Here is a 26,071-nt window from a genome sequence, read left to right as displayed (position 1 = left end):
CACCTAGAAAGGAAAAGGAAAACATCAAATGAAGAGAAACAAACTGTTTCGTGGACAAACTGGGAGAAATCACCTGGGTCTTCAGAATCCGCTGGTGCCATCTTTCCTTGCTCCTCCTCCCAAGAAATAGGAAGATCATACAACTTAACATGTGGCTAAGGAGATGGTGCAGGAGGGAGGGCATCAGATTTTTGGATCGCTCGTCTCCCTTGCAGGGAAGGTGGGACCTGCACAGAAGGAATAGTTTGTCCCAGAACTGGAGAGGTCTAATATCCTAGTGGGAAGATTCGTTAGTGCTATACAGGAGTAGGGTTGGGGATAAACTGGAGTTGCAGGGCGATCACCGGAATAGATAGTAAAGTGGTTGTGGAGAAAGATGCTGTTGAGCCTACATACAAAGTCAGGAATCAAAAGGTCAAGCGTGCAAGGTCTAATGTTATGAGCTGCATATATTTCAATGCTAGGAGTATTGTAAGAAAGGCAGATGTGCGTAGGGCTTGGATCAGTGGGTGCAATTATGAAATTTTAGCCATAGTGAGATTTTGTTGTAGGAGGGCAGGACTTGTTACTCAGTATTCCAGGAATTCATTGTTTTAGATGTGATAGAGCAGGAGTGATTTAAGGAGGAGGGGTGGCATTACTAAACAGAGAATATATCATGGCAGTGCTCAGACTGAACAGACTGGCTAACTCATTTATGGATAGAACTGAGGAATAGAAAAGGTATGACCACATTAATGGGGTTATATTATAGACCACCCAACAGTCTGCGGGATTTAGAAGAGCAGATTTGTGGAGAGATAGCAGACTGTTGCAAGAAGCAAAAGGTTGTGATGGTAGGTGATTTTAACTTGCCACATATTGATGAGGAATCCCAGACCTTAAAAGGGCTGGATGCAAAAGAGCTTGTCAAATGTATTCAGGGAAGTTTCCTTAATCTGTGTATCAAAGTCCCAACTAGAGAGAGTGAGACAAGGCAGGTGACCAAAGTTTGTGTATGAGAAATCTTTGCATCTAGTGATTATAATATCATTAGTTTCAAGGTAATTATGGAAAATAATAGGTCTGGTCCTCAGGTTGAGATTCTAAATTGGAGATGGTATGAGAAAGGATCCAACAAGTGTGTATTGAGGTAGGTTGTTTGCTAGCAAAGGTGCACTTGGTAAGGAGGAAGCCTTCAAAAGAGAAAGAGTTTCTTTGTTCCTGTCAGAATAAAAGTCAAGAATCACAGGTTTAGAGAACCTTGACATTTGAGAGATTTGAGACCCAGATTACACAAAAGAAGGAAGTGTATAGCAGTTATAGGCAGGCAGGGACCAATGAGTACTTGAGTGTAAGAATTGCAAGAGATCATTTCTTCTCATTTGAAGGCCTTCTGCAGATACACATAGTAAGAGCAAAAGGACAGCAAGAGATGAAATTGGTCCTCTGGAAGATCAGATGGTAATCTATATGTACAGCCATGAGAGATTGGGGAGATCTTAAATAGATTTCTTGCATCTGTACGTTACTCAGGAGATGGACACAGAGTCTATAGAAGTGAAGCAAAGCAGTAATGGGGTCATGGACCCTATGCAGGTTACAGAGGAGGAAGTGTTGCTATTGTGAGGCAAATTAGATTGGAGAAATCTCCAGAGCCTGACATGGTGTGTTCCCTTGGACCATGTGGGAGGCTGTTGGAGCTTTGCAGGGGAACTAGAAGAGATATTTAAAACATCCTTAGCCACAGGTGAGGTGCCAGAAGATTGGAGGATTGTTAATGTTCTTCCGTTGTTTAAGAAAGGCTCTAAGAATAAGCCTGCAAATTATAGGCTGATGAGCCCGACATCAGGAGTGGGAAAGTAATTAGAAGGTATTCTAAGGGACCGGATATACTGTAAGTATTTAGATAGACAGGGACTGACTAGGGATAGTCAACATGGATTTGTTTACGGGTTCGATTTCAACACCTAAGAGAAACGTGGTTTGGTACAATATATGGATGGGAAGTGTATGGAGAGCAATGGTCTGGGGGCAGGTTGATGGGAGTAGGCAGATGAGTGGTTCAACACTGACTAGATGGGCCACAGGGCTTGTTTCTGTGCTGAAGTTTTCAATGATTCGGTGCCTCTATTTGAGGAAGAATAGTAGGTTACAGAGGAATAAGTGGGGGAATAGGGTTGATAGAAGTGCTCTGAGAGGTTGTATAAACTCCAAATGGTTGCCTTTTGCACTGTATGGAATTATGATTGCTGTTACTTTATTTTCTTCTTCTCACCAAAACAGACAAGTGCACATAGCACAGTTTTAGCACATAAACTGACAGCAATATCAGTATGTACTTACCTATTTACCATCTGAGGGATGCAGCATTTATTGCATTTCCCTAATTCCCCATGAGCACATTCTTGAAGCAGATTTCCATTGTAAGTATGTACAATGTTCCTGCGCAAAGAGTTTGAGGGTCTGGTTGCTTTGACAATGAAAGGATGGTGACATATTTCCAGGTGAGGATAAGGGTTATTTGGAGGACTTTGCAGTTCCCATGCAAGATGTGTACTTGTCCTTTATAGTTGTGGAGATATGGATTCACAGATTGCTATATAACTGCACTGCATTTGTTTGATGCAGTCATAATGAACTTGCTGTGCATGTTTAGGATTGTGGGTAGTGTGCCAGTCAGCTGTTCTGCTATGTCTTGATTGGTGTTGAGCTTCTTGATGGTGGAAAGTCTTTAAACTCTCTGCGGGTGAATCTATTATTATAGGGTACTAAGCCTCTGATATGGTCTTCAGTCACAGTATCAAAGTTCAAATTTATGTTAATTTACCTGAGGTTCTCATCAATGATGACCCATGAGATATTTTGGTCAAGGACTCACTCATAGTAATGCTGTTAAAAATCTTGTAGGTGGTTGGACTCTTGCGTTGGAGATAGGCTTACCTGGCACTTGCTGCAACATTCCCTCAGTATGTTCCACAAAGACATGGGCTAGGAGATCAAGATGTTGGTGTTAATGAAGATTGGTCCACATCCAGAATGGTAATATATCCTCTGCTATGACCAAGTAAGCTGCCGCTGAGGGTGACATATAAGTTCCCTTACTAAATACATGTAACACCTTCTCAGATGGTTACCAGATGTAGTGATGGAAGAGAATCATAAATTGTTGCATTTCATGGCTGCCGTTTTAGGAAAGAATTACCTTCCAGCAAGAAGTCAGTGATGAGAGAAGACAGATTTCTCTCCTGTCAGCTACTGCCTTTGTAAATTAGCTCCAATGGGATTACTTCATGAAGTGACCTATTTTATAACTTACAAAAATCAAGCAGAATTCAATATTCAAATTTCAACACCAACCTCCAATGAGCAAAGTTGTATTAAAAGAGTAAAAAGATGCTGTTGTTGCGACAATGTTAAAATATTGTCCATGCTCCCTTGTCTAACAATTTACCAAGTCAATGGCAGGCAGGAGAGCATTCTGTCTTACCTCAAAGGTAATTTTGTTCAGAACTGTAAGTCCACAATACAGAAATGTAACAACTTGAATCTTTAAAATTAATCCTCAGATCTTATTCTTCCCATAGCCAAGACAAAAATACTTCCATGTTTCAAGTATACGGATGTACGTTTCACTGGGAGCTGAATTTTAGTGTTCCACATCTCCTTCCAATTAATGGAGGCATAGGCTTCAGTAAGGTTCAGATCTCTACTTTTTCTTGGCGACAGCATTCAGTGATAATCATTATGTATCCAAATGTACAACATCCATATTGTAATTCTGGAAGCAACCGTCTGTCCTGCAATAGACAGCAAGGAGATTCCTTTGTAATTACAATATTCAAGTATCTCCTTTTTTGAAGATTGATATCTTCAAGGTTTCCCCAGGTAAAAACTCCTTAACCAGACTTGAATAATGGGAATATGGATTTTTGTAGGAAGCTCTACACCATTCTTGAAGCTGAGTTATTTATAAGTTGAGATATTGTCTTTGCAGCTTCTTGTTGGTCATGAGTGGTAACAAGGCTGGTCCATGCAAAAGCCAGTGAGATGCAGTCCTACTGTTCATGACCAGTATGGAGTTGCTGTTGAGGAGATCTTTGAAGTTTTTTTTCGAATGGGTGTTGCTTGCTATTCTATCTCCGAATTCATCCCCATCCTTAGACCTCAGTTGGCTATGTTGGGCACATCTAGTGCTAAGAAGAAGAATGCATGAACAGTCGGCCCTCCTTATCCACGGGTTCCGTATGCACGGATTCAACCAACCGCGGATTGGGAAAACCTGGAAGTTTTCTCTCCAGCACTTGTTGTTTGAGCATGTACAGACCTTTTTTTCTTGTCATTATTCCCTAAACAATACAGTATAACAACTATTTACATAGAATTTACATTGTATTAAGTATTATAAGTAATCTAGAGATGATTGAAAGCATATGGGAGGATGTGCATAGGTTAGGGTGGATCGGGATTGGAAAAAAAAACTGAAGTTCTCTTACTAAGTAATTCGGAACAGGTACATTTGGTATTATTTAGAGTCGGTTAGTCAAACGTTTGTCTTAGCATATAGTATATATTTTACCTTTCTATGCATACAAAACGCTTAAGAAATGTATGTATTTCAATAACTAAACCCCTGGGTTGCTTAGTAGCTTTCATCGGGGCAGGGCTTTTCACATGCTCCATTATTCTCACTTTATCCTTTAAAATTGTTCTGATCGTTGAACGACTGTAGCCTAACGCTTTTCCAATGACCGATGGCATTTCACCTCTTTCCGATCGCTTTATTATTTCTGCTTTATTTTCAATCGTGATTGTTTTCCGTCAATGGAACAGAAACACTGCAGATTCAGAGCTCTGCCAAGTCCTAAAGTCCACTGCACTGAGACAAGTTAAATAAGGGACTTGAGCAACCACATTTTTTGTTGTCCGCAGGTGGTCCCAGAATCAATCCCCCCTGGATAAGGAGGGCTGACTGTATTTACACTTATATTCTGTCATATCTCATTAGATTTTTATTCATCACTTTTATTTTTTATGGAAGAAGGTGAAGTAGAAAGGCAGAACTTGGAGGGTAGTTCTGAATAGAAAATATTTGTTTAAAACACCCAAAATGGAGAGTAGTGAAATTTGGGGGAAATATTTTATCATGATGTCTCTCTACATCGAGCAGTCTATGATAACTATCGAATAAAAAATATATGTAGGTTATAGCTTTAGAAAGGAAAATCACTAAAACCACAGATACTAAATTTAAATTGGCTCACAAATGGTAAACTGCTATTAGCTTCATGGGTTTTGAAGTTCAAATGTACTCTGGCAAAAAATGTACAACCCTTGACAACTGAAAAGTCTGTTTGAAAGTGATTGAGTCCAATGCAGAAGTGTGAGTTTCCCTGAATTCAGAATGCATCTATTCATAGCTGACACTCTTGAAATGGCAACACCTTTGAGCTTTGGACATGTTGACTAAATTTGACTGAGGCTGTCAAAGTTCTTTTAACTATTAAAACTTGACATTTATCATATCTGTCTAAACTGAATAAACACCACAAGTCAAAGGTTTTCACATTTTCCAAGTTGAGTAAATGGTAAAGTTTATATGATAATAATTAACATTTTAAAACAAAATATGTTAACCTTGATTGTTCTGGAGGAGTAATTTTATTATATTTACCTTCCGAATTATTATCTGGATTGCATTTCTATCTGATTTTATTTTGTTACATTGATGATTGTCTGAATATCCTTTGCTGTTCTGTCAGCAATGTGCAATATTAAGTTGCATTTTTTACTAATAGGCCATCCGTTAATCTAAATAGATATGCACTTTAAATAGATAAAGTATGTGATAAAATGGTTCTAGCTTTAAGTATGATTAACAGTTGTTAGTGAAGCTGTATCAAGCCCATTCTCTATTCAAAAGACATTAAAAGACAAGGCGTTTGCATTCTCAATTGCCCATTTCAAAAGAAGCATTCCAAGGAGACATGGTTATTAGTCAAATAAATTATATTGTCATAAAGAAACACCAATGCACAGTTGCATTAGGAAATTACAAGGTAAAGAAAGGGCACAAAATGACTAAAGTTAGTGTCTACATGATCCCACAATAGTACTGATGTAAGAAAGGGTTACATGCCACTAGATGCTCATCTATCATTTTAGAACCTATGTGAAATAAATGAAGGGTTTCTTTTTGGCAATTCAGCAAGTGACAATCACAATCTGTTTGAAATTACTTGGAATAATTAAATTACATAATTAAAAATGCTATGTTGGAAATATAGATTCTATGGTTGACTAATAGCTTGCCCAACGATCTGGTTTAATCAGAAAAAATACTCATTAATTTAACTATATGGCTAAATTGAGAACTGCTTTTAAATAAGACAAGGGTCATTAATATATTTGTCCTGTAAAACTGCACTGGGACAAAATAACAATTTATTGATATTAATTTTGGAAGAATTAAAGTGCTTTTAAACTCCAAAGTCTAGACTATTAACAGTGGATGGCTGACTCACGATTTTCAGTCATTTCTGTATCTAGACAATAGTTACAAGAGTACAGTAATGCATTTGGGTCTTGGAGAATGGAAAGAAGTATCAGAAATAGGTTTATTATCCCTGACCTTTGATATGAAATCAGTTGTTTTGTGGTAGCAATACAATGCAAAACATAGAAATTACTCTAAGTTGCACCAATGAGACTTCGGTGTAACACAGAATGCTTTAGGGAATGTTCCTGTGTCGGCTTGGAATAAGGACTATTCCATGTTTTCCTGGCATCAGATCTCAGGATGAGGTTTTCTATTCCAGGATATCTGAGATGTTCTCCTTCTTCATAGAACAAGGTTTCCCTCCCTCTACCATCAATGCTGTTTCACCAGGGTGTTCTCCATTACCCATGTATATACCCTCATCCCGTTTGCCCACTGCTATACAGTGATAGAGTTCCCTTTGTCCTTCTTACCATCCCATGAGCCTCCACTCCAGCGCATTCTCTGTAACTTCGGCCATCTTCAACTGGATCCACTAAGCACATCAGAACCGCAGCCCTCCCCTCTCCCACCCACTCTCCACTTTCCGCAGGCATCACTCTCAATGTAACTCCCTTGTCCTGACGAAGGGTCTTGGCCTGAAACATCAACTGTGCTTCTTCCTGTAGATGCTGCTTGGCCTGCTGCATTCCACCAGCATTTTGTGTGTGTCCCTTGTCCACTTGTCTGTTTCCTGGTACTTTTCCCTGTAAGTGGGACAGTGCTACACCTGCCCATTCACCTCCTCCCTCAACTCCATTCAAGGATCCAAACAATCCTTCCAGGTGAGGTGACACTTCAACTGCAAGTCTGTTGGGGTTATCACGTATATCAGGTGTGCCCAGTATGACTTCCTCTGTATTGGAGAGACCCAACATAGATTGGGCGACCGCTTCATCAAGCACCTTCAGTCTGTCCACCCCAAAAGGTGGGATTTCCCAATGACCACCTATTTTAATTTTACTTCACATTCTCTTTCTGACATGTCAGTCCATTTCCTCCTCTGTTATCATGATGAGACTACCCTGAGGTTGGAAGAGCAATACCTCACATTCCACCAGGATGGATCTAAAAGCTTGATGACATGAACTTTGAATTCTCTAACTTCCTGTAATTTCTACCCTGGCCCCTTCTCTCTTTTCTCATTCCTCTTCTGGCTCCCATCTTACCCCTTCTCTTCTCACCTGCCCATCACCTCTTTCTGGTGCCCCTCCTTCCTTTTGTCCACTCTCCTCTCTTCAGCCTTTTTACCTCTTTCATCTATCATGCCGTCACCATTCCCTACCCCTCCACCTCCGCTTTCACCTATCACCTGCTGGTTTGTAATCATTCCCCTCTCCCCACCTTCTTATTCTGGCTTCTTCTCATTCTCTTTCCGGTCCTGATGAAACATCTCAGCCCGAAACATTGAATACTTATTCCCCTCCATATATCTTGTCTGATTTGCAGAGTTTCTCCAGGATTTTATTTATGTTGCATTGAGTATAAAAGTCGAAACCATGTATGAAACTTAAGTGAGGCCACGTTTGGTATACTCTGTGTACTTCAGATGGTCTCATTCCAGAGAGGATGTAGAGGATTTGGAGAAGGTTCAAAAGAGATCACTGGGATGTTGCCTGGATTAGAGTGTATTAGCTATATGGAGAGATTGAACAATGTTGGATTGTTTTCTGTGGAGCATTGTTGAATGAGGTGCAAACTGACTGAAACACATAAAATTTTGAGAGGCATAGGCAGGGTAGCTAATCAGATTATTTTTTCCCCAGATGAAAATGTCAGATGCTAGAGGGGATTACTTTAAGGTAAAATTAATAAAGTTTAAAGAAGATTTACAAGAAAATGGTAGATGCCTGGAAACGGTTGCCAAGGTAAGTGGTGGAAGCAGGCACAATAGCAACACTTAAGGGATATTTAGACGGAAACATAAACAAGTAGTAAGTGCAGGAAAAAGACTATGTTTAGGCAGATGTGTTGTTTAAATTTTTTGTCATGGTTGGCTCAGGTATCATGGGCCAAGGAACCTCTTGTTTTGCTGTTCAGTCCCACGTACTATGTTCATCATGTCAGTGATAGATGGCTGGATGCCCTCTTTTAGTCGACGGTTGTTCCCTGGCAGCTTTCTGGCATGTTTGGTAAATGTTATGAATCAACTTATGCCTAAAGATTGTTGCACTGCTTCACTTGCTGAGGGGTTGCAAACGAAATTGAATATTTGCAGTCATCGGCAAACATTCTACTTTTGACCTTGTGATGGAAGGAAAGATATTGATGAATATACTTACTGCTCTTACTCTCAGTGCTTGTATAGTAAAGCTGTAAATTGCTTGTACGTTGTCCTTGAATTGGCAACAATAACAACTTTTTTCTCAGAGGAATTTATAGAAATTTTAGAGGGTAAAGAATTTTCCAACATGTCTATGAAAGGAGAATAGACTTGTGGTTGGCAAATAATTATTTTTTATTAGTCTTGTTTCCATTAAATTCTGAAATACTCGCTTTCCATTATGATATACTGAGCATAATGAGTGAATGAATCGATTCGTGGCTGCAAAAGTAACATTTCGTGTAGGCTATTCCTTATAGAATTGGAATTATTTTCATGTGACTTGTTTTTGGCTCATCAGGTCTTTGCTGGCTCTCTGTCTGATCAATTCTATTCTTCCACTTATATCTCTGTAACTTATGCTTTTACACATAAACATGAAGTCACTTACTTTCTATTAAAATATTTAAATAAGATAATTAATATTGTTTTCAATTATCTTAATTTTGAGCATTTTTCTCTGGATGTTATATTTTATTAGGAGATATGCAAACTACATATATCACTGAAGACCTGTCACACGATCTACCTGCTCATTCATTGGTATTACTGCACATGAGAATGATTTTAAAAAATCTCTTTAATTAGTTAAATGTTTTAGGTGATTATAGTTGTTCATTGTCTTTTTAGTTCCTTTTAGTTTTAATGCTTTGAAGTATTTCTGAATGGCGGGATCTTCAGAAGCATTTTAAAATCTTGTCAGCTTTTCAAGAGGGAAAGCTTAAGGCATGTCTTTTTCTGTCTGCTGAATGTGTCTTAAGTGAGTTATTTGGGTGGGGTTTATTGTGGCCCCTCAGGTGATATGAGTAAGTCATGGAAAATTCCTGTATCAGGTAAGGCTTGCTGCTTGGCTCCAGGTCTGCCACTATTAACAAGGTCAGCCATTCAGGACATCAGGTAACGCTGACAGGGTTCACACTTGGTTGAGTCCAGTGCATTATTGATGTTGGTTAAAAATCTGCAGTTAGGCCCTTTGATGTAGGTAGAGAAACATTCCTACATATAAGTGGGGAGAGTATAACTCTTTTATAAAACTGTCAATTTATTCTGGATTATATTTTTCGATTTTAAATCTGAGAACTCTTTTATTGAATTCTTTTGAGAAACCTGGGATAATTGCTTCTTACACACGTTGGGTAAGCATTAGATTGGATGTCGTTCATCAATGATTTCTATGTTATTAAAGCTCATTTCACCTCAATGCAAATGCTACAGTTTATTGTATAAAAGGGTAAATAGAGCTTGCAATGTCCCTGAGGTTTTTTCTGTCTATTGTTGAACAGGATGCTGAAATGAAATAGATGAAATTATGTTAAATCTTTATCAGCAGTGGTAATGCAATAGACTAAGTATTGCCTAAAATGTGGCAATTGACATACTGTTCTGGTAAATAGCTGGATTTTAGAAAGCGGCTCACATCCCCAACACTCCATTTATGTGGGATTTCTGTGCATGCTAATAGCACCTTGTGAAGATTATCCAAATACTAATTATCTTTTATACTAAAGTAATGTAAATAAGGCGATTGCAATTTAGTTTGGACTTGCTGTATTTTTGTAATTTCCCATGGAAGACCTGAATACTTGCAATCAGGTGGAAACAATATACTGAAAAATACGCATTGGGCATGATAATAACAAGCAATTCTTTTGCCCTTGTTCATGCCTAGGTTGATGTTGCCTGGAAATGGGAACATATTTTTTACAAACCAGCTCTACTGAAGCACATGATAGACAGGTCGTCTGAAGTGGGTGAAGTAATCTGTTTGGCTTCCACCATATCTTCAAACTCAGTTGTTGCTCTTAGTCACTTATTTTCAATGCATCATGTGTGCTGGAAGAGCAGTAGGAAAAGAAAACTAAATCTGTAGGCTAGAAGTTTAATGTTATAAACTGATGTTACAATATAAAGTTTAATATTGGAAGTTTTAAATTTGATTTTTATTTCTTGATAATATTCTTAATTGCCATAAAAATACTCCAGTGATCAAACTTTAAGTGAGTTACATTGTTAACAATGCATTGACTTCTACCTGGTATCACAATAACAATATATAGAAGCCAATTATGTAGGTGTTATTTTGTTTCCCCACTTGTGCGGCATTTCTTTTATTTCATTGTGGTCTGGGAAAGAAGGAGGAGAAAGTGAAACAGTATTGCATTCAGATGATGCTGATGCTATTTCATGTCAAAATCAGTTGTACCAGAGACATCTATGCTCCTTCACAAAAATGATGCTATAAATAAACAAAAGGAACAAAAGTAAGGTGGCACTTTGCACCACCCTTGAGGGACATCATTTCTCCATGCAGCTGATAACAAATCCATTCTCTTAGCAACCACTTATTTGTTGTTTCTAGCTGATGTCCAGTGGCAATCTCTGTACACTTCTACAGTCCCGATGGGGGGATTGGGGGTTTGCCGTGTTAGAAAATTAAAATTTACAAATAGGTCTTTTCAGGGAACATATATAGTTAATTGTACGCAGTCAATATTAGTACTTTGTAATCTGCTCTGTACTGTGAAATGGGTTTTAAAACACTAGATGCAAAAGTATAGACTTGAGCTCCACAATTTGGACTATAGACTGTTATCTAGGGCTATTTATGTTTTTTTTTGAAAAAAATGTTTGCTCATTAAATAATTCATACTGTACCTCAGTTGATCAATAATTTATAAAGGTTTTTAAAACTGCTGTTGAGAAATGGCTGAATTTGCATCATTATGTAATCTATTTCTATTTTCAAGTATGTTTAAAATTCTGGTGCAGGATGGTAAAACAGTGTCACAGAATAACACATTTTAATGTTGATCCACCTCACGTTAGTGGTATTCAGTCCAAGCTTTGCTAATATTTAAGTGTTTTATTAGAATTATAAACTAACTTAGGGATCTTAAGTCATTGGAAGTCTATTTTCAATGTAATGAGATGTAAGTTAAATTCATTTTTCAAATGGTTAGTTATTTGACCTAAAAAACTGTTTATTTAACCAATTGATCCAACTGGTCAGATAAAAGAATAATTATCCTTTATTGAAATATGAGAATTCATGTGATGAATCTGTGATGCAAAAATTTGACTTGGAGTCCTTTATATAATTTGTGAGGATCCTTGAACTCATTTGACTTGTATTACACTGCAACCTTCCCAGAGATGAAAAATAGTGGTTGTACTATGTTAGGAATGTAACAAAATAAGGAGCTTAATCGGCATCTTATAGACAAAGCAAGGTCAATAAATTCAACACAGAAATTGAACACCTTTCCATTTCAGGTATCAAGTATCAGCATCACATAATTTCATGTCAAGTCTAGCAAAGCCAAATGCTGCATGAAGCATAATACTGATTTGGTGGTTGCATTAACCCAAGCCACAAAGAGGCAATAAGTCCTTGTAAAAATGAATTTGTAACAACATTCAGGCAAGAGAAAAAAACAAAGAAGGAATTTAGGAGAAAAGAGGAAAAGCTATTAGAGGAAAACAACTGAAAAGAAAAGGTAAAGAGGAATAGCTAAATTAAAAAATGGGAATAATGCCACATGACTGTTTACTGATGCACATGTGGTAAATGCAAATCACTGTTGTAATTAAGGCTATGTTTTTATTCAAGCTTTTAGCAGAAAATTTCACATATGCCTAATGTTCCAAAAATAAAAATGACATGCAGCACATTCAAGCTCCATTTTCATTGATAGGCACAACTAGTTGTATGATGGCGATTAAAAGGGTGAAGTTTTGAAGTATTTATTTAATATGTAAATACAGTGGATTCCAGTTAATTGGGACCCATCGGGAACAGTACATTTTGGCCCAATTAAGTAGCTGCCTCAATTAGGTGAAGTTTCAGTTTGGTATAAAAATCCAAACTGAATAACAAATTATGTACTTAAGTGAAATACAGAACAAATTAGAACACTATTCTTAAATATTATGGCACTATAAAACACTGTATTAGTTCCTAATATTTATCAACAGAGGAATTCATCCAGTGTATGCAATGAACAAAATCAGTGCAGACACCTGGTGCAGATATGGACTGTATTGATACATTGCTTTCAATGATTGCATCCTCCAAATATTCACTTTCATTGTAGCCTTCAAGATGATTGTTGAGACCTTCAAGTTCTTCGTAGTTCCCAAGTTCTGGAAGTAGTGACATAATTTTGTTTTCAGTCCCAGCTATTTCTGGCATCTCCAAGTCTGAATGCTTGAAACTGCAGTGAGCAAAACAGTTCAAAATTAACTTACTGCTTATTTCTCACCAACTATCAGTGACAAAAGTCACTTCCTTTTGAACACAAAACACACACAGCTGATGATGTTTAAAAACTGTTTTCTCTAAGCATGGCCTAGCATCTAATGGCTAGACAAGTGTGTGCAGTTGATGCTAGCTAGAAACTACCAACCCCTGAGCCTCCTCATCCAACACATTATTCTCCACAACGTACACCATCTTCAGTGGGATTCTACCACCAAACACGTCATTACACCCCCCCCCCACACTCTCCGCTTTCTGTAGCGATCTCTCCCTGTGATTTCTTTGTCAATTTGTCCCTTCCTACTAATCCCATAATTTATGCACTTTGCTTTGTTTATCTATGCATAATTAATTTGTAGATTTAACTCACACCTTCCTAAATGATTGTGTGTTCTATTTGTATTATGTGTACTACTATGCTTTATACCCTGGTCCGGAGAAGCATCGTTTCATTTGGTGATATACAGGTACAGAAATAAATGACAATAAACTTGACTTGATCTCCGTCTTGGCACCTATCCCTGCAAGCAACAGAAATGCTACACCTGCCCATTCATCTCCTCCCTTACCTCCATTCACGGCTCCAAACAGTCCTTCCAGGTGAGGCAAGTATGCAAATATGTTGGGGTCATCTGTTGTATTCAGTGCTCCTGATATGGCCTCCTCTACATTGGAGAGTCTTGACATAAATAGGGGGATCATTTTGTCAAGCACCTCCGTTCCAATCGCCATAAGCAGAATTTCCTGATGGTCAACCATTTTAATTTCTATCCCCTATTCCTTCCCTAAATGTTTGTCCATGGCTTCCTCTTTTGCCGTTAAAAGGCCACTCTAAGGGTGGAAGAGCAACACTTCATATTCTGTCTAGGTAGCCTCCATCCTCGTGGCAGGGATATAGATTTCTTCTTCCAGTAATATTTTCCTCCCACTTCCCTCTTCTATTCCCCACTCTGGCCTCTTTTTTATTGAATTTTCAAATAGGTTACAGAAAGAAAAAAAAATTATCAACCCTTCCCTCCTCCCCTTAACCCCTCCCCCCAACATATCCCTATAGAAAAAAAAGAGAAGAAAAAAGAAGGAAGGAAAGAATGCCCAGATATTGGATCCCCACATGCTCCACGGAGTTCATAATAGCTTTAATATGTATATTTATTTCTTTCCCCAGATAACCAATAATTTTATCTTCGGAGTACCTATATATTTAATCCTATTTTTTGTAAATAAGGGTGCCAAATTTTCAGAAATATTTCATATTTATCTCTTAAATTATAAGTAATTTTTTCAAGTGGAATGCAGCTAAAAAATTTCATTCTTCCAACGATCTATACTTAAGTATTTCCAAGTAATCCGATTCCCATTCTGGCCTCTTGACTCTTCTCATCACCTGCCTATCACTTCCTGCTGATACTTCACCTTCTTCCTTTCTCCCATGGTCCACAATCTCCTCCTATTAGATTCCTTCTTCTCTAGTCCTTTACCTTTCCCACCCATACGGCCTCACCTATCAACTTGTAGCTAGTACTCCTTCTCGTCCCCTCACCTTTCTGATCTGGCATCTTCCACCTTCCTTTCCAGTCCTGAAGAAGAGTTTCATCCTGAAATGACAACTGTTTATTTATTTCCATAGATGTTGCCTGACCTGCTGAGTTCCTCCAGCATTTTGTGTGATTTGCTAGTTACAACCTGTTGGGCAAGTCTCCTGTTCAATTAAGGGGCAATAGTGTCCCAAGTAAATGATAAGAACCCTGGCAGTTTTCTCCATTAGTTTTTGTTCTTTAAGAGTTGTCCCAAACAAGCAGCCGTCCCATTTAACCAATGGCCCAATTAACTGTAATCCGCTGTATTCTGCATAGGAATCAAACTTTTAGCTGGCCATGTGGCATATCAACAAGTTGTAAGTCCTGTTGGCCACTGTAAAATAAGAGGTTAAAGACACAGGAAATAGAATCAGGATTAGGCAATATAGGCTTTTGAGTCCACTCTGCCATTTGGGAAAGTTCTACTATTTTGGACTATGTCCACTTTCCTCATAGTCTCTTACTCCTGTGATTTTTGATCGTGGCCTTAAATATAACTGATCAGTCCAATCCAAATGCAACATCAGATTTGGTATTGAATCTTGCCTCTGTATATATAACTTCTAGGGGCCGCTGGACAACCATGGTTCAGTTAACAAGCATTTGAGAACATTGTTCCAGTTGTTCAGGATGGTTAAACGTGAATGTGGCATCGTTCAATCCCTTGTAGCTCTCATCGTGGTTTGATTTTCTTTATTTATGATACACTTGTTTCAAAATCAAGTAGCATTGGTTGTTGCTCATAATGGAATGATTTTTGTCATTGGATTTGGTATCATTATTATTATAGGGTATATCTTTCAATGGCACAGCACGTTATATCACTAAATACATTAAAATGTTCAATATTGCATTTTTATAAAAATGCACAATATTGTTTTTGTCTTTTAGAGATCCATTATCTTTTGTAGACCCAGAAAATCTGATTATGTTCCTTAATCTATGCAACTCAAGTATAAAATCTTCCTCCATTTCACTTTTTAGTAAGTTTTCAATGGAAAACCTCTTTGCTTTACTATGTAAAATGTATTTTTTGGCAGTCCTTCATTTTATTTCACTAATTGGTTGCATGTGACAGAAAATCAAAACATAAATCAAAGTTTAAAAAAGTTTGCTTTTGTTTTGAATACGTCTGTCTTCAAAACGTTTCCAGTGTAGCACAGTAATTCTGATATTGATAATTTACATTTTTCTGATTTCTTTTATCACTATGGAAAGATAGAAAGACAATTTTAACACTTTGTAAACATTTTACCTCAAATTTTTATAGTGCTGTGCTAATGAACAAAAAAACCTGCATAATCTATCTGGGTCCATCTGGGTCTATCTAACATAAATTTCAGCCGTTAATAACTGCAGTTTATGTTTTATTCCAGTAGTAGAGGATACTGCCACCTTTTAAAGCACCGCAAAGTGATTTACCAATACCAAGTCCAGAACATCCATAGATAATAACATTTTATTCCGACATTCTGAACATTTGGTTAATGTGCATTGAATCACAGCCTATGATGAAAGAAAACAAGAGTGTTAAGTTTTTGTATGATGTACACATCCTAATGACTACTGTTACTGAACGGTGTAGCTAGTGTCAAAAGGTAGTGATTAAAAATGTTGACAACTACAGAGGAATGTAAAACAGCGAGGAAGGGGAAAAATGAAAAAGCAATAAAGTGAAAATAAAATTTTACCAAAATCCTCATTTGTAATATGAATCTAACTTGGAAAGATGAACAATTCAATGTAATCTACATTTTTTCTCGAAATGTCATGAAAGTTACATTTTAAAATATTTTTTCCAATCTATTTGACCGTTTTTGCATGAGGTTTTCAAATTACAACAATTGAGAAGTTTTAAGGAAAGCTTATGCCTTATTGGTCTGTATTTATTTTAATTGTACTCACTTGTTAATGGGATTTTTTTGCACCGCAAGTTCACTGGAGTAAATTCTTGTTTTCTGAGCATGAGATTTTCCCTTACTGAGTTTTAAGTTCAGAATTCAGAATCTTATGCCAAGGAATCTTTTGACAGAGGATCAGTTGACGGTGATGTACAATATATTTTATCTGCAGAACACACTACTGCAATCCCTGCAGCAGCCTCTGACAAACATTGGTCATTGGATGGCACGTGACTGATGAGGCTGCTTTGTGTCTTCCCTCACCCATCTGTGTGCAGGGCACTGATAGGCCAGCCTGATGCAGAGGCAATTTATCATTTTGATCTCCCACTGAGTCAGGGAGCTCTCCTGTCAGAAGTATTGATTTCAGAGGATGGACTAAATTTTCAAGGATTTCCATTAAGAATTAAAGAAAGCCTCATGCACGCAGCGGTCACTTGGTAGCCAGACAGGACAGAGCAGCATGGAAATGAAATGGCACTGTGAAACCTTTCAGGTAGTTCTTTCCATCACAGCCTTGCCACTGCAACCTGCACGGTATTCAGTTGCACATTTGAGCACTGCAGAGATTAACATGGCATGTTTGTCTAAAGGTTACGCATGGAAGTGAATCTGACCTGCATTTATCTTTTAGACAGTGGCAACCATGTTCTGATTACGGATACACTGCCAACACCTTGAGTGGTATTAAGGGACTGAGTGTCAAAATTTCAGACAAAGTCATTTTTTGGTTGTCGGCGAGGTGCTGTTCACATGCATGAGAAGCTTGCAGCTTGCATTAACCCACCTAGTGCCATTGCATATTTCTTAATCCTCTTAATTTGGTGATGTTTGGTTGTGTGTGGACAGCATCCTCAGCCCACCAATAAATGACAGAAGGGAAAATCTTCTCGCTGAAGGAGAGTAACAGCTTGCAAGCTGTATGTCTGTGCAGAGTTGCTTGAAGGAGTATTTTTAACACATGAAAGCTCATCTTTCAATTATCAGTGTTATTGTACGGTTGTAAATGGTTTATGGTGCATGTATCTTTTTGTCATTAGAACTATGCATGTGAAATAAAGATGTTTACGAGAATGATGATAACCTTTCATTACCAGGAGCTTTTAAGTTAACTGTGAATCTTTTATGGCTTTATTCGAATTAGACTAAATGCATGAAAAGTAGTATTTATGCAGACATTTAAACTCTAATCGCTGTGGTGTGTTGAATATGTGCTGCAGTGTGACGTCTTGGTGGACTAATAATGCAAATATTAGCATCCGACTGTTTTATCATGTGTGACAACTTAATATATTTGAAAGTCATGTGATAAGCTAGTTTATTTGTCTACAAGTTCTTTCTGATGAGGAGCAACAGGAAGCAGACCCTGTCCTGGTATCCAAATGTAAAATACAAATAGTTATTTAAGTATCTTTAAGACAAGAATATTAATTGAAAACAATGTGATCCAGAAATATATTTGTGTGACTATAAAGTGACATTATTTTTGTTGTTAAAACCATTTTAAATGGATAGCAGTTCTTTTTATTTTATGGATTTCACATAAACTGTGAATGAAAGCAGCTTAATTGGATTTCCTGAGCAGATTTCAGACTTAATCCAGAGTGATATTTAAGGATTCTGAAATTACTGCAGGATGGTTTTTTTGTTGCTCTGGGAATTCATGTTTTGTAGTAATTCTTTTTAATGTGCTTTATGGTTGCCAAGGCAACAGCTTTTACTGTGGTTATACATATTTAAAAGGGTGCAGGCTGGGCAGTTCATTTTGTAATTTAAAGTCAATGTGGTTGAGAAAAATTTGTTTTTCCAGCTTTCATTTGTGGTGCAGCCAGGGTCAGTTTGGTTCCATTAAGGATACTTAGACAGCTAAGAAGTATTGGATGTATGCAGAGTGGGCAGATTCTGACAGTGATTACTGTGCAGTGTTGGTTTGATACCAGTCCTGCTGTACTGCCATATTGGACCTTCGAAGTTCAATATATGCTGTTCATAATATCACATGGCTCAATATAATTTCTGTACTGAGATTAAAGTTTGCTCATGATGGATTTATGTTAAAAGTTCTTAAAATCCTATAATTGTTAATTGTCCACTGGATTTCAATAAGTTCTTTAAGATCACAAAGGCTTAAAAGGAGAAGGTGAAGAAATATTATCTTAACTTCAGCACTCTTGGGCAGTGGCTGGGTTGATAGAATTCCTCAACCATTCAGCATGATTGTGGCATGCAAATCAGGGGAAACGTACCCAAGTAAGTGAGAGTGGCTAAACTGAAATCTGTCACAGCTGCACCCAAACTGCAATACAACAGCAAAAGAAAGAACACAATGCTATTGGCATTAAAGATTGCTGTTGTAATGTATTGCAACCTTCAGCATTAGAGCTGGAGATACTTGTAGCATGTTTCAGTTTTCACATAACTTGAAAAGAAAAAGAAAACAAATGGTTTCTCTGTTAAATTCCTGTCAAAAAGAAGCAAATAGATTGAGCTTATGTTTTTAGTGACTTAAGAATTAGGAGTCTGAGTGGCAATTTACATGTAGAGGCTGATCTGCCACTTATTAAGATTGTGGGTAACTTTTTACCGCCTTCATCAACATACACAAAGTGCTGGAGGAACACAGCAGGTCAGACAGCATCTATGGAGAAGATTTTTCAGGCTGAGACCCTTCAGCAGAACTGGAAAAGAAAGGGGAAGAAGCCAGAATAAGAAGTTGGGGAGAGGGGATGGAGTACAAGTTTGCAGGTGATACGAGAAACCAGGTGAGGGGAAAGGTGAATGCGTGGGGGAGGCAGGATGAAGTGAGAAGCTGAGAGATGACAGGTGGAAGAAGAATTAATCTGATAGGAGAGGAGAGTGAACCATGGGAGGAAGGTTAGAAAGAGGGGCCGCAGGGGTGGCAATAGGCAGACTTGAGGAGAAGAAAAAGGGAAGGGGGATGGAAAATAATCACTGGAAGGAGAAATTGATGTTCATGACATAAGACTGGAGGCTGCCTAGACCGAATATGAACTTTTGCTTCTCCACCCTGAGCATGGCCTCATCATGGGAAAACAGGAGGCCATGGACTGGCATGTCTAAATGAGAATGGGGAATGGAATTAAATTGTCGGCCATCAGGAAATGCGGCTTTTGGCAGATGGAACTCCGTCTGAGCATTGTCTGCTTTCAGAGGGACTTCCTGCAACTATCCTTCTTCTGAGATTTCCTCTAATTCCTTGCTTAATTTTCCATTAATGATCTCTATTTTCACCACTGGTTCTTGTTTACTCTGCTCTTTCTAGGCTAATAAGTGGTTCAGCTTAGTTCGGGAGCTTTTGTTTTTCTTCTTGTACTACATTACCTTTGAAGAACTGAGATTACTCTAAGGGTTAAGGAATAGATGTTTATTGGTTTGTATGACAGCTGCTGTCAATACCAGAATGCATGTGACCTGTAACAGATGGAATAAGATGGCTAATAAGCAAGGTTGGTATTTAGCCAGGGCTCACATGAGTCCACTTCATACTGCTTTCTTTTTCTCTTCTTCTTCCTTCTATGTCAGAGCTGGGAAGACCACTCATAAAAAAAAAGTAGCACTGAGTATTATCAGGAAGGAAAAGAAAACATTTTCCTGAAGTGGATCCGTGTAAGCCATGCTTTGACAACTTGACCAGTTGAAGAAAATCATCAAGAAGCAGAAAGAGTTGCCAAGACTGAGCGGAGCCACCTGCTTATTAGCCCTTTAGACCCATCTGTTGTGAACTCGATTTCTACTTTATGCAATTCTCTTCTGATATTTATCAATCAGTAAATTGCTTTCTTCCTTCATAGTTTAGGTGATCTGTAATTATTGAACAAGACCAAAAGGATTCAGCTACTCAAACAGTTCTTTCTTGCTTGTAAAGCAAGATTATGTAGTGCAGAAAAGAAAGAAAACTGCAGATGCTGGAATCAAAAACAAAATTGCAGAAAATGCTGGGTGTACTTAGCTAGTCGAGCAAAAGCTATTGAAAGAAACAGAAGTCAGTTAATGTTTTAGTTCAGTCACTCTTCCTCAGAACTGGGGAAGTAGCAGAGCAGTTTGGCTTTTCCAAAATAGAACTGGGCAAGGAATGAGCTGGATGACAAAACAACTCTATGGAGATTGGTTAAGTCAGATCAGGTGATAAGGAACATAAGTACTAACCATTATGGAAGTGATTATGTGCCCTGTCACAAAAGAAGAGCAAAATTTATTGGTGAGCATCACACGATGCATTTGAGCAATATAGTTGATGTAATTTAATTGCTTACATCATATGCAAGCCTTGAAAACCACAGGTGAAGCTAATTGCAGAGTTACCTGTGTATTTCAGTAATGGTGTATGTGGCAAGTGGAGCTCTTGAAGGAGGCTGATCGATGAGTGTTGGGAGTGTGATGCACTGAACAGCATGTGATGATAATTGTGCTGCTTGTGAAATAGGCCCTTCTGCCCATGATAGCTATCCTGACCATGACACTAAATTAAATTAATCCCACCTGTTTGCACATTGTCTATACACTGTTGTTTAAGTAGCTCTTAAATGTTGCTATTGTATTCCCCTGGCAGTGCCTTGCAGGTACCTAGGTGTAAAAACACCTGCCTCACGTATCTCTGAAGTTTTCTAAGCTCTGCCCTCTGATATTTGATACTTCCATCCCGGTGTAAAGGCTGACAGTGCAAGTTTGTCCATCCTCTCTTTATAGTTAATACTCTCTAATTAAGGCAACATCCTACCAAAGCCTCCATATGTTTTTTGTAATGCAGCTTAAAACTTCAACTCTTTATCCAGCTGCAACAAGACTTCTCTAATTTTATACTCATCTTCTACACCTAAAAGGCAAGCATATCTTGCATCTTTTTGACTATTTTTCTTACCACTTTCAGAGAACAATGTACTTGCACATAAAGATCCCTATGTACATCAATGTTGCCGAACGTCTTGCCATTTATTGTATACTTTCCTCTTGCATTTGACCTTTCCAAGTGCAATGCCTCATTCTTGTAGAAGTAAATTGCAGATGAATGCAAAAGGACTTATTGGGTTATTTTGAAAAAGTAACCATGCTGTGAATTAACAAAAAAAAAACTAATGGATGTACTATTCTTAGCTTCCTTGAAAGCATGTGATAATGATATTGCAAAATATAAAAGCTCCTAGAGTTAGGCGCAACATATTGGCATTTACAGAAGATTGGTTGGCAAGCAAGAGGCAGACAATAGGTATAAATAGATCTCTTATCTGGTTGGAAAGTTTTAATGAGTAATGTGCCACAGGGAATGATGTTGGTACCTCAGCTTTACATGATTTATATTAATGACTTGGATGAAAGGACTCAAGGCAGTAAGTGGGGAAATATTTGGCAAATGTTGTATAGTGCATGAAGATGTGAAATTATCAACTAGCAATAAAAATAGAAAAGAAGTATATTAATTAAATGATGAGAGATGGCTGAGCTTTATGCTGCAGTGGGACTTGGGTGTCTTAGTGAAGGGTTTGGAAGAAGTGCAGGTACACTAAGTAAATTAGGAAAACTTAGAACTGTATTGTTTATTATAAGAGCAATGGACTACAAATGAAGGGAAGTTATACTTCAATTATATCTGGAATAATGTGTACAATATTGGAAACAGTTCAGCAAAGGTTTAATATAGTAACGCCTGGCATTGGTATTATGAGAAAGGCAGGGCAAAGGAAGTTTGTATCTGCAGGAGTATACGAGAGAGAGGGGGATTTAACTGAAACAAAGAAAGGCCTTGATAACTTGGATATGGAAAGATGGTTCTCGTTGTGAGGGAGTCTGGAAATAGAGATTTTTTAAAAAATATATAAAGAGTTATTAATTTAAAACAGAGATGAAGTGACTTTTTAACAGGGGGGCATAAGTCTTTGTACCTTTTCCTTAAGGCATGGTATAAGCAGAGACTTTGAATGTTTTTAAGGCAAAGGTAGATAGATTATTGATAAGCAAAGATGTGAAAGACTATTGGGTTATGTGTGATTGCAGTTAGACCAGCCAGTATATTATTGAATGGTAGAGTTGGCCTGACGAGCTGAGTGGACTGCCCCTGCTCCTAATTTCTATATTGTTATCTTGGTAAGTTTAAATGACCCATTTTAGAAATACAAAGTGAAACCATACTGATGTTTGCACATTACAGTGGCAATGAAGTCCCCCGCTGAACATAAAGCTTTTAAAATGGGAAACTATCTCACAACATGCCAGAGGAGTGTAGTCAGTGAAAGACTGACTTTGTGCTAGGTAAGAGGATATTATGACATATCATTTAGGAGCTCAGCAATACAAATGATGGTGTTAAAACAATAGTTTAAAAGGATGGGTACAGAAGATTTACCAGATCACAGGCTTCTGCAGCTGAATACAAAGAGTCTATGGTGAGCTAATAGAGTACAGAATGCCAAGATTTCATAAGAATGAGAAACAGAATTAGGGTATTTCACCCTTCCTACCTAGTAAGTGATGCATTAAGATCATGGGTAAAATCATATCTGTGTCTCTTTCCTACACTGTCCATATCCCTAAGTAATCCTAAATCTAACATCTATCTGAAGTAATCGCCTATGGCGCTCCTGAGGAGAGAATTCCAAAAACTCCGTACCGTTTCATAAAGATATCTCTTCTCTCTTTCTTGGTCCCTTTACCTAACCTCTGCTTAAGAATAAAAGCTCCTTTTCACTCTGAATGCCAAGTCTTTGCAGAACAAGAATAAGCAGTGGGGTGAATTAAAGAGTCAATTATGATTCTTTCATAATAACAGTTTCCTTCATTTGGGAGCAATATGGAGCAGGAAACATAGGGATGGCAGGTAAGTGGGATTTGGTGCTTTAGGTTATGGGAAAGGTTAAGTTGGTAGATGGTGTAGGGTGGGAAGCTGCCCTAGATATTAATGGAAAAGTCAAACCTGCTGATCACTACAGGACTGGAGGTGATCTTTACAGCAGCAAGAAATATGAGAGAGCGGCAGAGATGGATAATGCAAGGGAAGTTAGTACCAGTGTCTTTGGACATTGGCAGTCATTACTGTTGTTTTTTTCAACAGAGAGAAAAGCATTCTCTCAATTTTATAGAGTACCTGCACTAGAAATATAAGAAATGGAACAATGCTGAGTACTATAGTTACATTCTGAAACAAACTAAATTAAACATTCTTAAATTATTTTGATGTTAGGTAAGACTTACTAAAATTATTGCATTAATAGTGCAATGCAAAGGGAAAAATCCAAATGCATTTACAGCAGAATGCTCATTCTACATTATGTATTACCCTTGAGAGTAACTCGATGGTAGAAGACCAAGTTATTAATAACCATTGCTTTCTTTGTGAAAGCATTGCTTAGTGAACCTAACTGTGAAATTTTCAGTGTGATGAATTTCATATCTAATGATAAACACTGCAAACAAACTGATTATTCTTTGATTGATCATTTTTTAGATATCTCAAAGTAATTTGAGAACAAAAGCTGAACAACTGTCCCTATGGCTGTTCTAGTGCAAACCAGGTGACAGTAGGGAAGGTTGTTAGACCTTGCAATTTTCCCAGACCCATTTGCAGCAAAGATGATGTGTCTCATCGGATCTCATTTTACCAGCTGCTTGAGGTATTCAAAAAATCCGCAGGAATTTCGATGCACTAACTGCAAAGCAGAATGATACTGCATCATAAAAAGACATGTAACTGCAATTATAGCAGCTTCTTGGTTGAGACTTTCAAACGTTCAGGCGAGCTCAGTTATTGCCTCAGCAGCCTTAACTTTCACATGGGGTCATAATGGATTATGTACTTGGGTTTAGTGACTGAAATATTCATTACCAATCTTACATACAGTGTGTAAATACTTCAAATAAATGACTCTGCTTATCTTACAGTCTCTAACTGGTAATATAGAAGTAAAGCCTTCCAACTTCCAGAAACATGGGAAGACGTGAATGTGAAAATAATTGTGAATTCAAATTTTCTACATGCATCATTTCTAAGCAATGTGTTAGATTTGTTTTTCACTTCTGGGTTAATTAATTAAATGCAAAGGCTCCATTTCAAGAACTACTACAAAATAACTACAGAACCGGTTAGTATTCAGAGAGTGGTTTTCCGTGGATTTAAAGTGGAGATATCATAGGCAAAAAATGAAAGGCAATTCCACATTTAAGGCCGGAGTGATGCCCTCTGATTATTCATATCTTACCAGCCATTTGTAGTAAAATTAACTCATAAAATTGTATGGCTGGATATCTATTTTGGCAAGCAATTAGGAAAATAAAACACTCTTTAGCATCTATTAAATATATATGACAACTATTTACATGTTTTGGACTTAACATAGATATTTGAAAAATATTATAAAAATCAGTGGTGCAGATTTTTCCAGTGAAACAGGAGTGCAAAAAATGCTTATGGAATTTGTTTTGTGCACATGCACTAAATTACTAACTACTCTAAATGAGTGAACTATTAACATATCATTACCGGAGCAGTAAATGCAAACACAGAAGTAATAAAAGGAAAAATTCCGACCTCCTCTTAATGAAAAAGTAAAGACAATGCCCAAGATAGCAAAGAATTGTTGTCACTAGGTTCTGTGCATAGGGCTGGCTGATCATCCATTGAACAGCATTGCTGAACTAGAACTTATCAGCTCTGCTCTTAATCACAATTCTGTTGGAAAGTATACATGCACAGACTTTGGATAAAGACAAAGTGAACATGATCAATAAATGCTGACCTTGCCAGTGATGTACACACACCACAAAAATTAATATGAAGAAAGAACAGTTCCACAACCTACCATGATGGAATATTTTTCAGATAAGGCAGATGGCTTGCTTCTACTCCATATCTGTAGGTTTCAGGTGAATGATGAGGCCACTGTGGGAGAGTGGAATAAAAGCTGACTGATTGTGGAGCTTGGGAGACAGTACACTCATTTCACAGTTTTTTTACTAGGCTTTCATATGCTCCCAAAGATAACTTGGTGCCTACTTAATTTTCCTTTTCCATGTTGACTGGTTGCAAGGCCAAGATTCCCACAGGTCAGTGGTAAGTAACTTTGCCCCCCCCCCTCAGGATGTTTCAGAGCTCAAAAAGTCCCTGAATCAGTAGTCAGATTTTGACATGCAAATAATATTCTGTGCTCATTAGAGATGACAGATTATCTAAGGTTTTCACCTTATAACATAAGAAAAGAAGCATATTACATATATGTGATCAAATACATTTAAGGAAAGCCAGTAAAATACACCACGAAATGATGAAGGGTCTTGGCCTGAAATGTCGACGGTTTATTCTCATCCATAGATACTGCCTGACCTACTGAGCCCCTCATCTACAGTACCTCTCTTGTCTCCAAGAAATGGGTTTGCTTTCATGGGTAGTGCATGATTTTCAAAGGAAACATTATGGCCAGAATTTTGCACTGTTAATAAGATTTTTTCTCTGCATTACAATTCTAAACCAGACAACATTTCAATACTAAC

The 26,071-nt window shown here is 37.7% G+C and overlaps 1 protein-coding gene and 1 long non-coding RNA gene across 27 annotated transcripts in view; one reads left to right on the top strand and one right to left on the bottom strand.

Annotated features, from left to right (window-relative positions):
* LOC140730474 (neurexin-1) overlaps positions 1-26,071 on the top strand; it is a 1,634,325-nt gene that overhangs the window by 1,571,995 nt on the left and 36,259 nt on the right. For 2 of the 26 annotated variants that reach the window (XM_073050950.1, XM_073050948.1), the window contains exon 1: positions 16,912-17,072. The exons of the other annotated variants lie outside the window; for them this stretch is intronic. In XM_073050950.1, coding sequence (XP_072907051.1) covers positions 17,040-17,072 — 33 coding nt within the window. In that variant the 5' untranslated portion in view covers positions 16,912-17,039. Of the gene's footprint in view, positions 1-16,911; positions 17,073-26,071 lie in introns of those variants that run through there. 26 annotated transcript variants of the gene reach the window in all.
* Positions 12,545-16,746, bottom strand: LOC140730476 (uncharacterized). The gene is made up of 3 exons (XR_012099617.1): positions 16,581-16,746; positions 14,639-14,693; positions 12,545-13,054 (listed from the first exon to the last, which is right to left on the bottom strand). It is a non-coding gene; the product is annotated as an uncharacterized lncRNA (long non-coding RNA).

Source organism: Hemitrygon akajei, chromosome 7 (genome assembly GCF_048418815.1).
Source record: "Hemitrygon akajei chromosome 7, sHemAka1.3, whole genome shotgun sequence".
NCBI classification, from domain to species: domain Eukaryota; kingdom Metazoa; phylum Chordata; class Chondrichthyes; order Myliobatiformes; family Dasyatidae; genus Hemitrygon; species Hemitrygon akajei.
The sequence above is the reverse complement of the archived record's forward strand: the minus strand, read 5'-3'. Positions and strand labels throughout refer to the sequence as shown.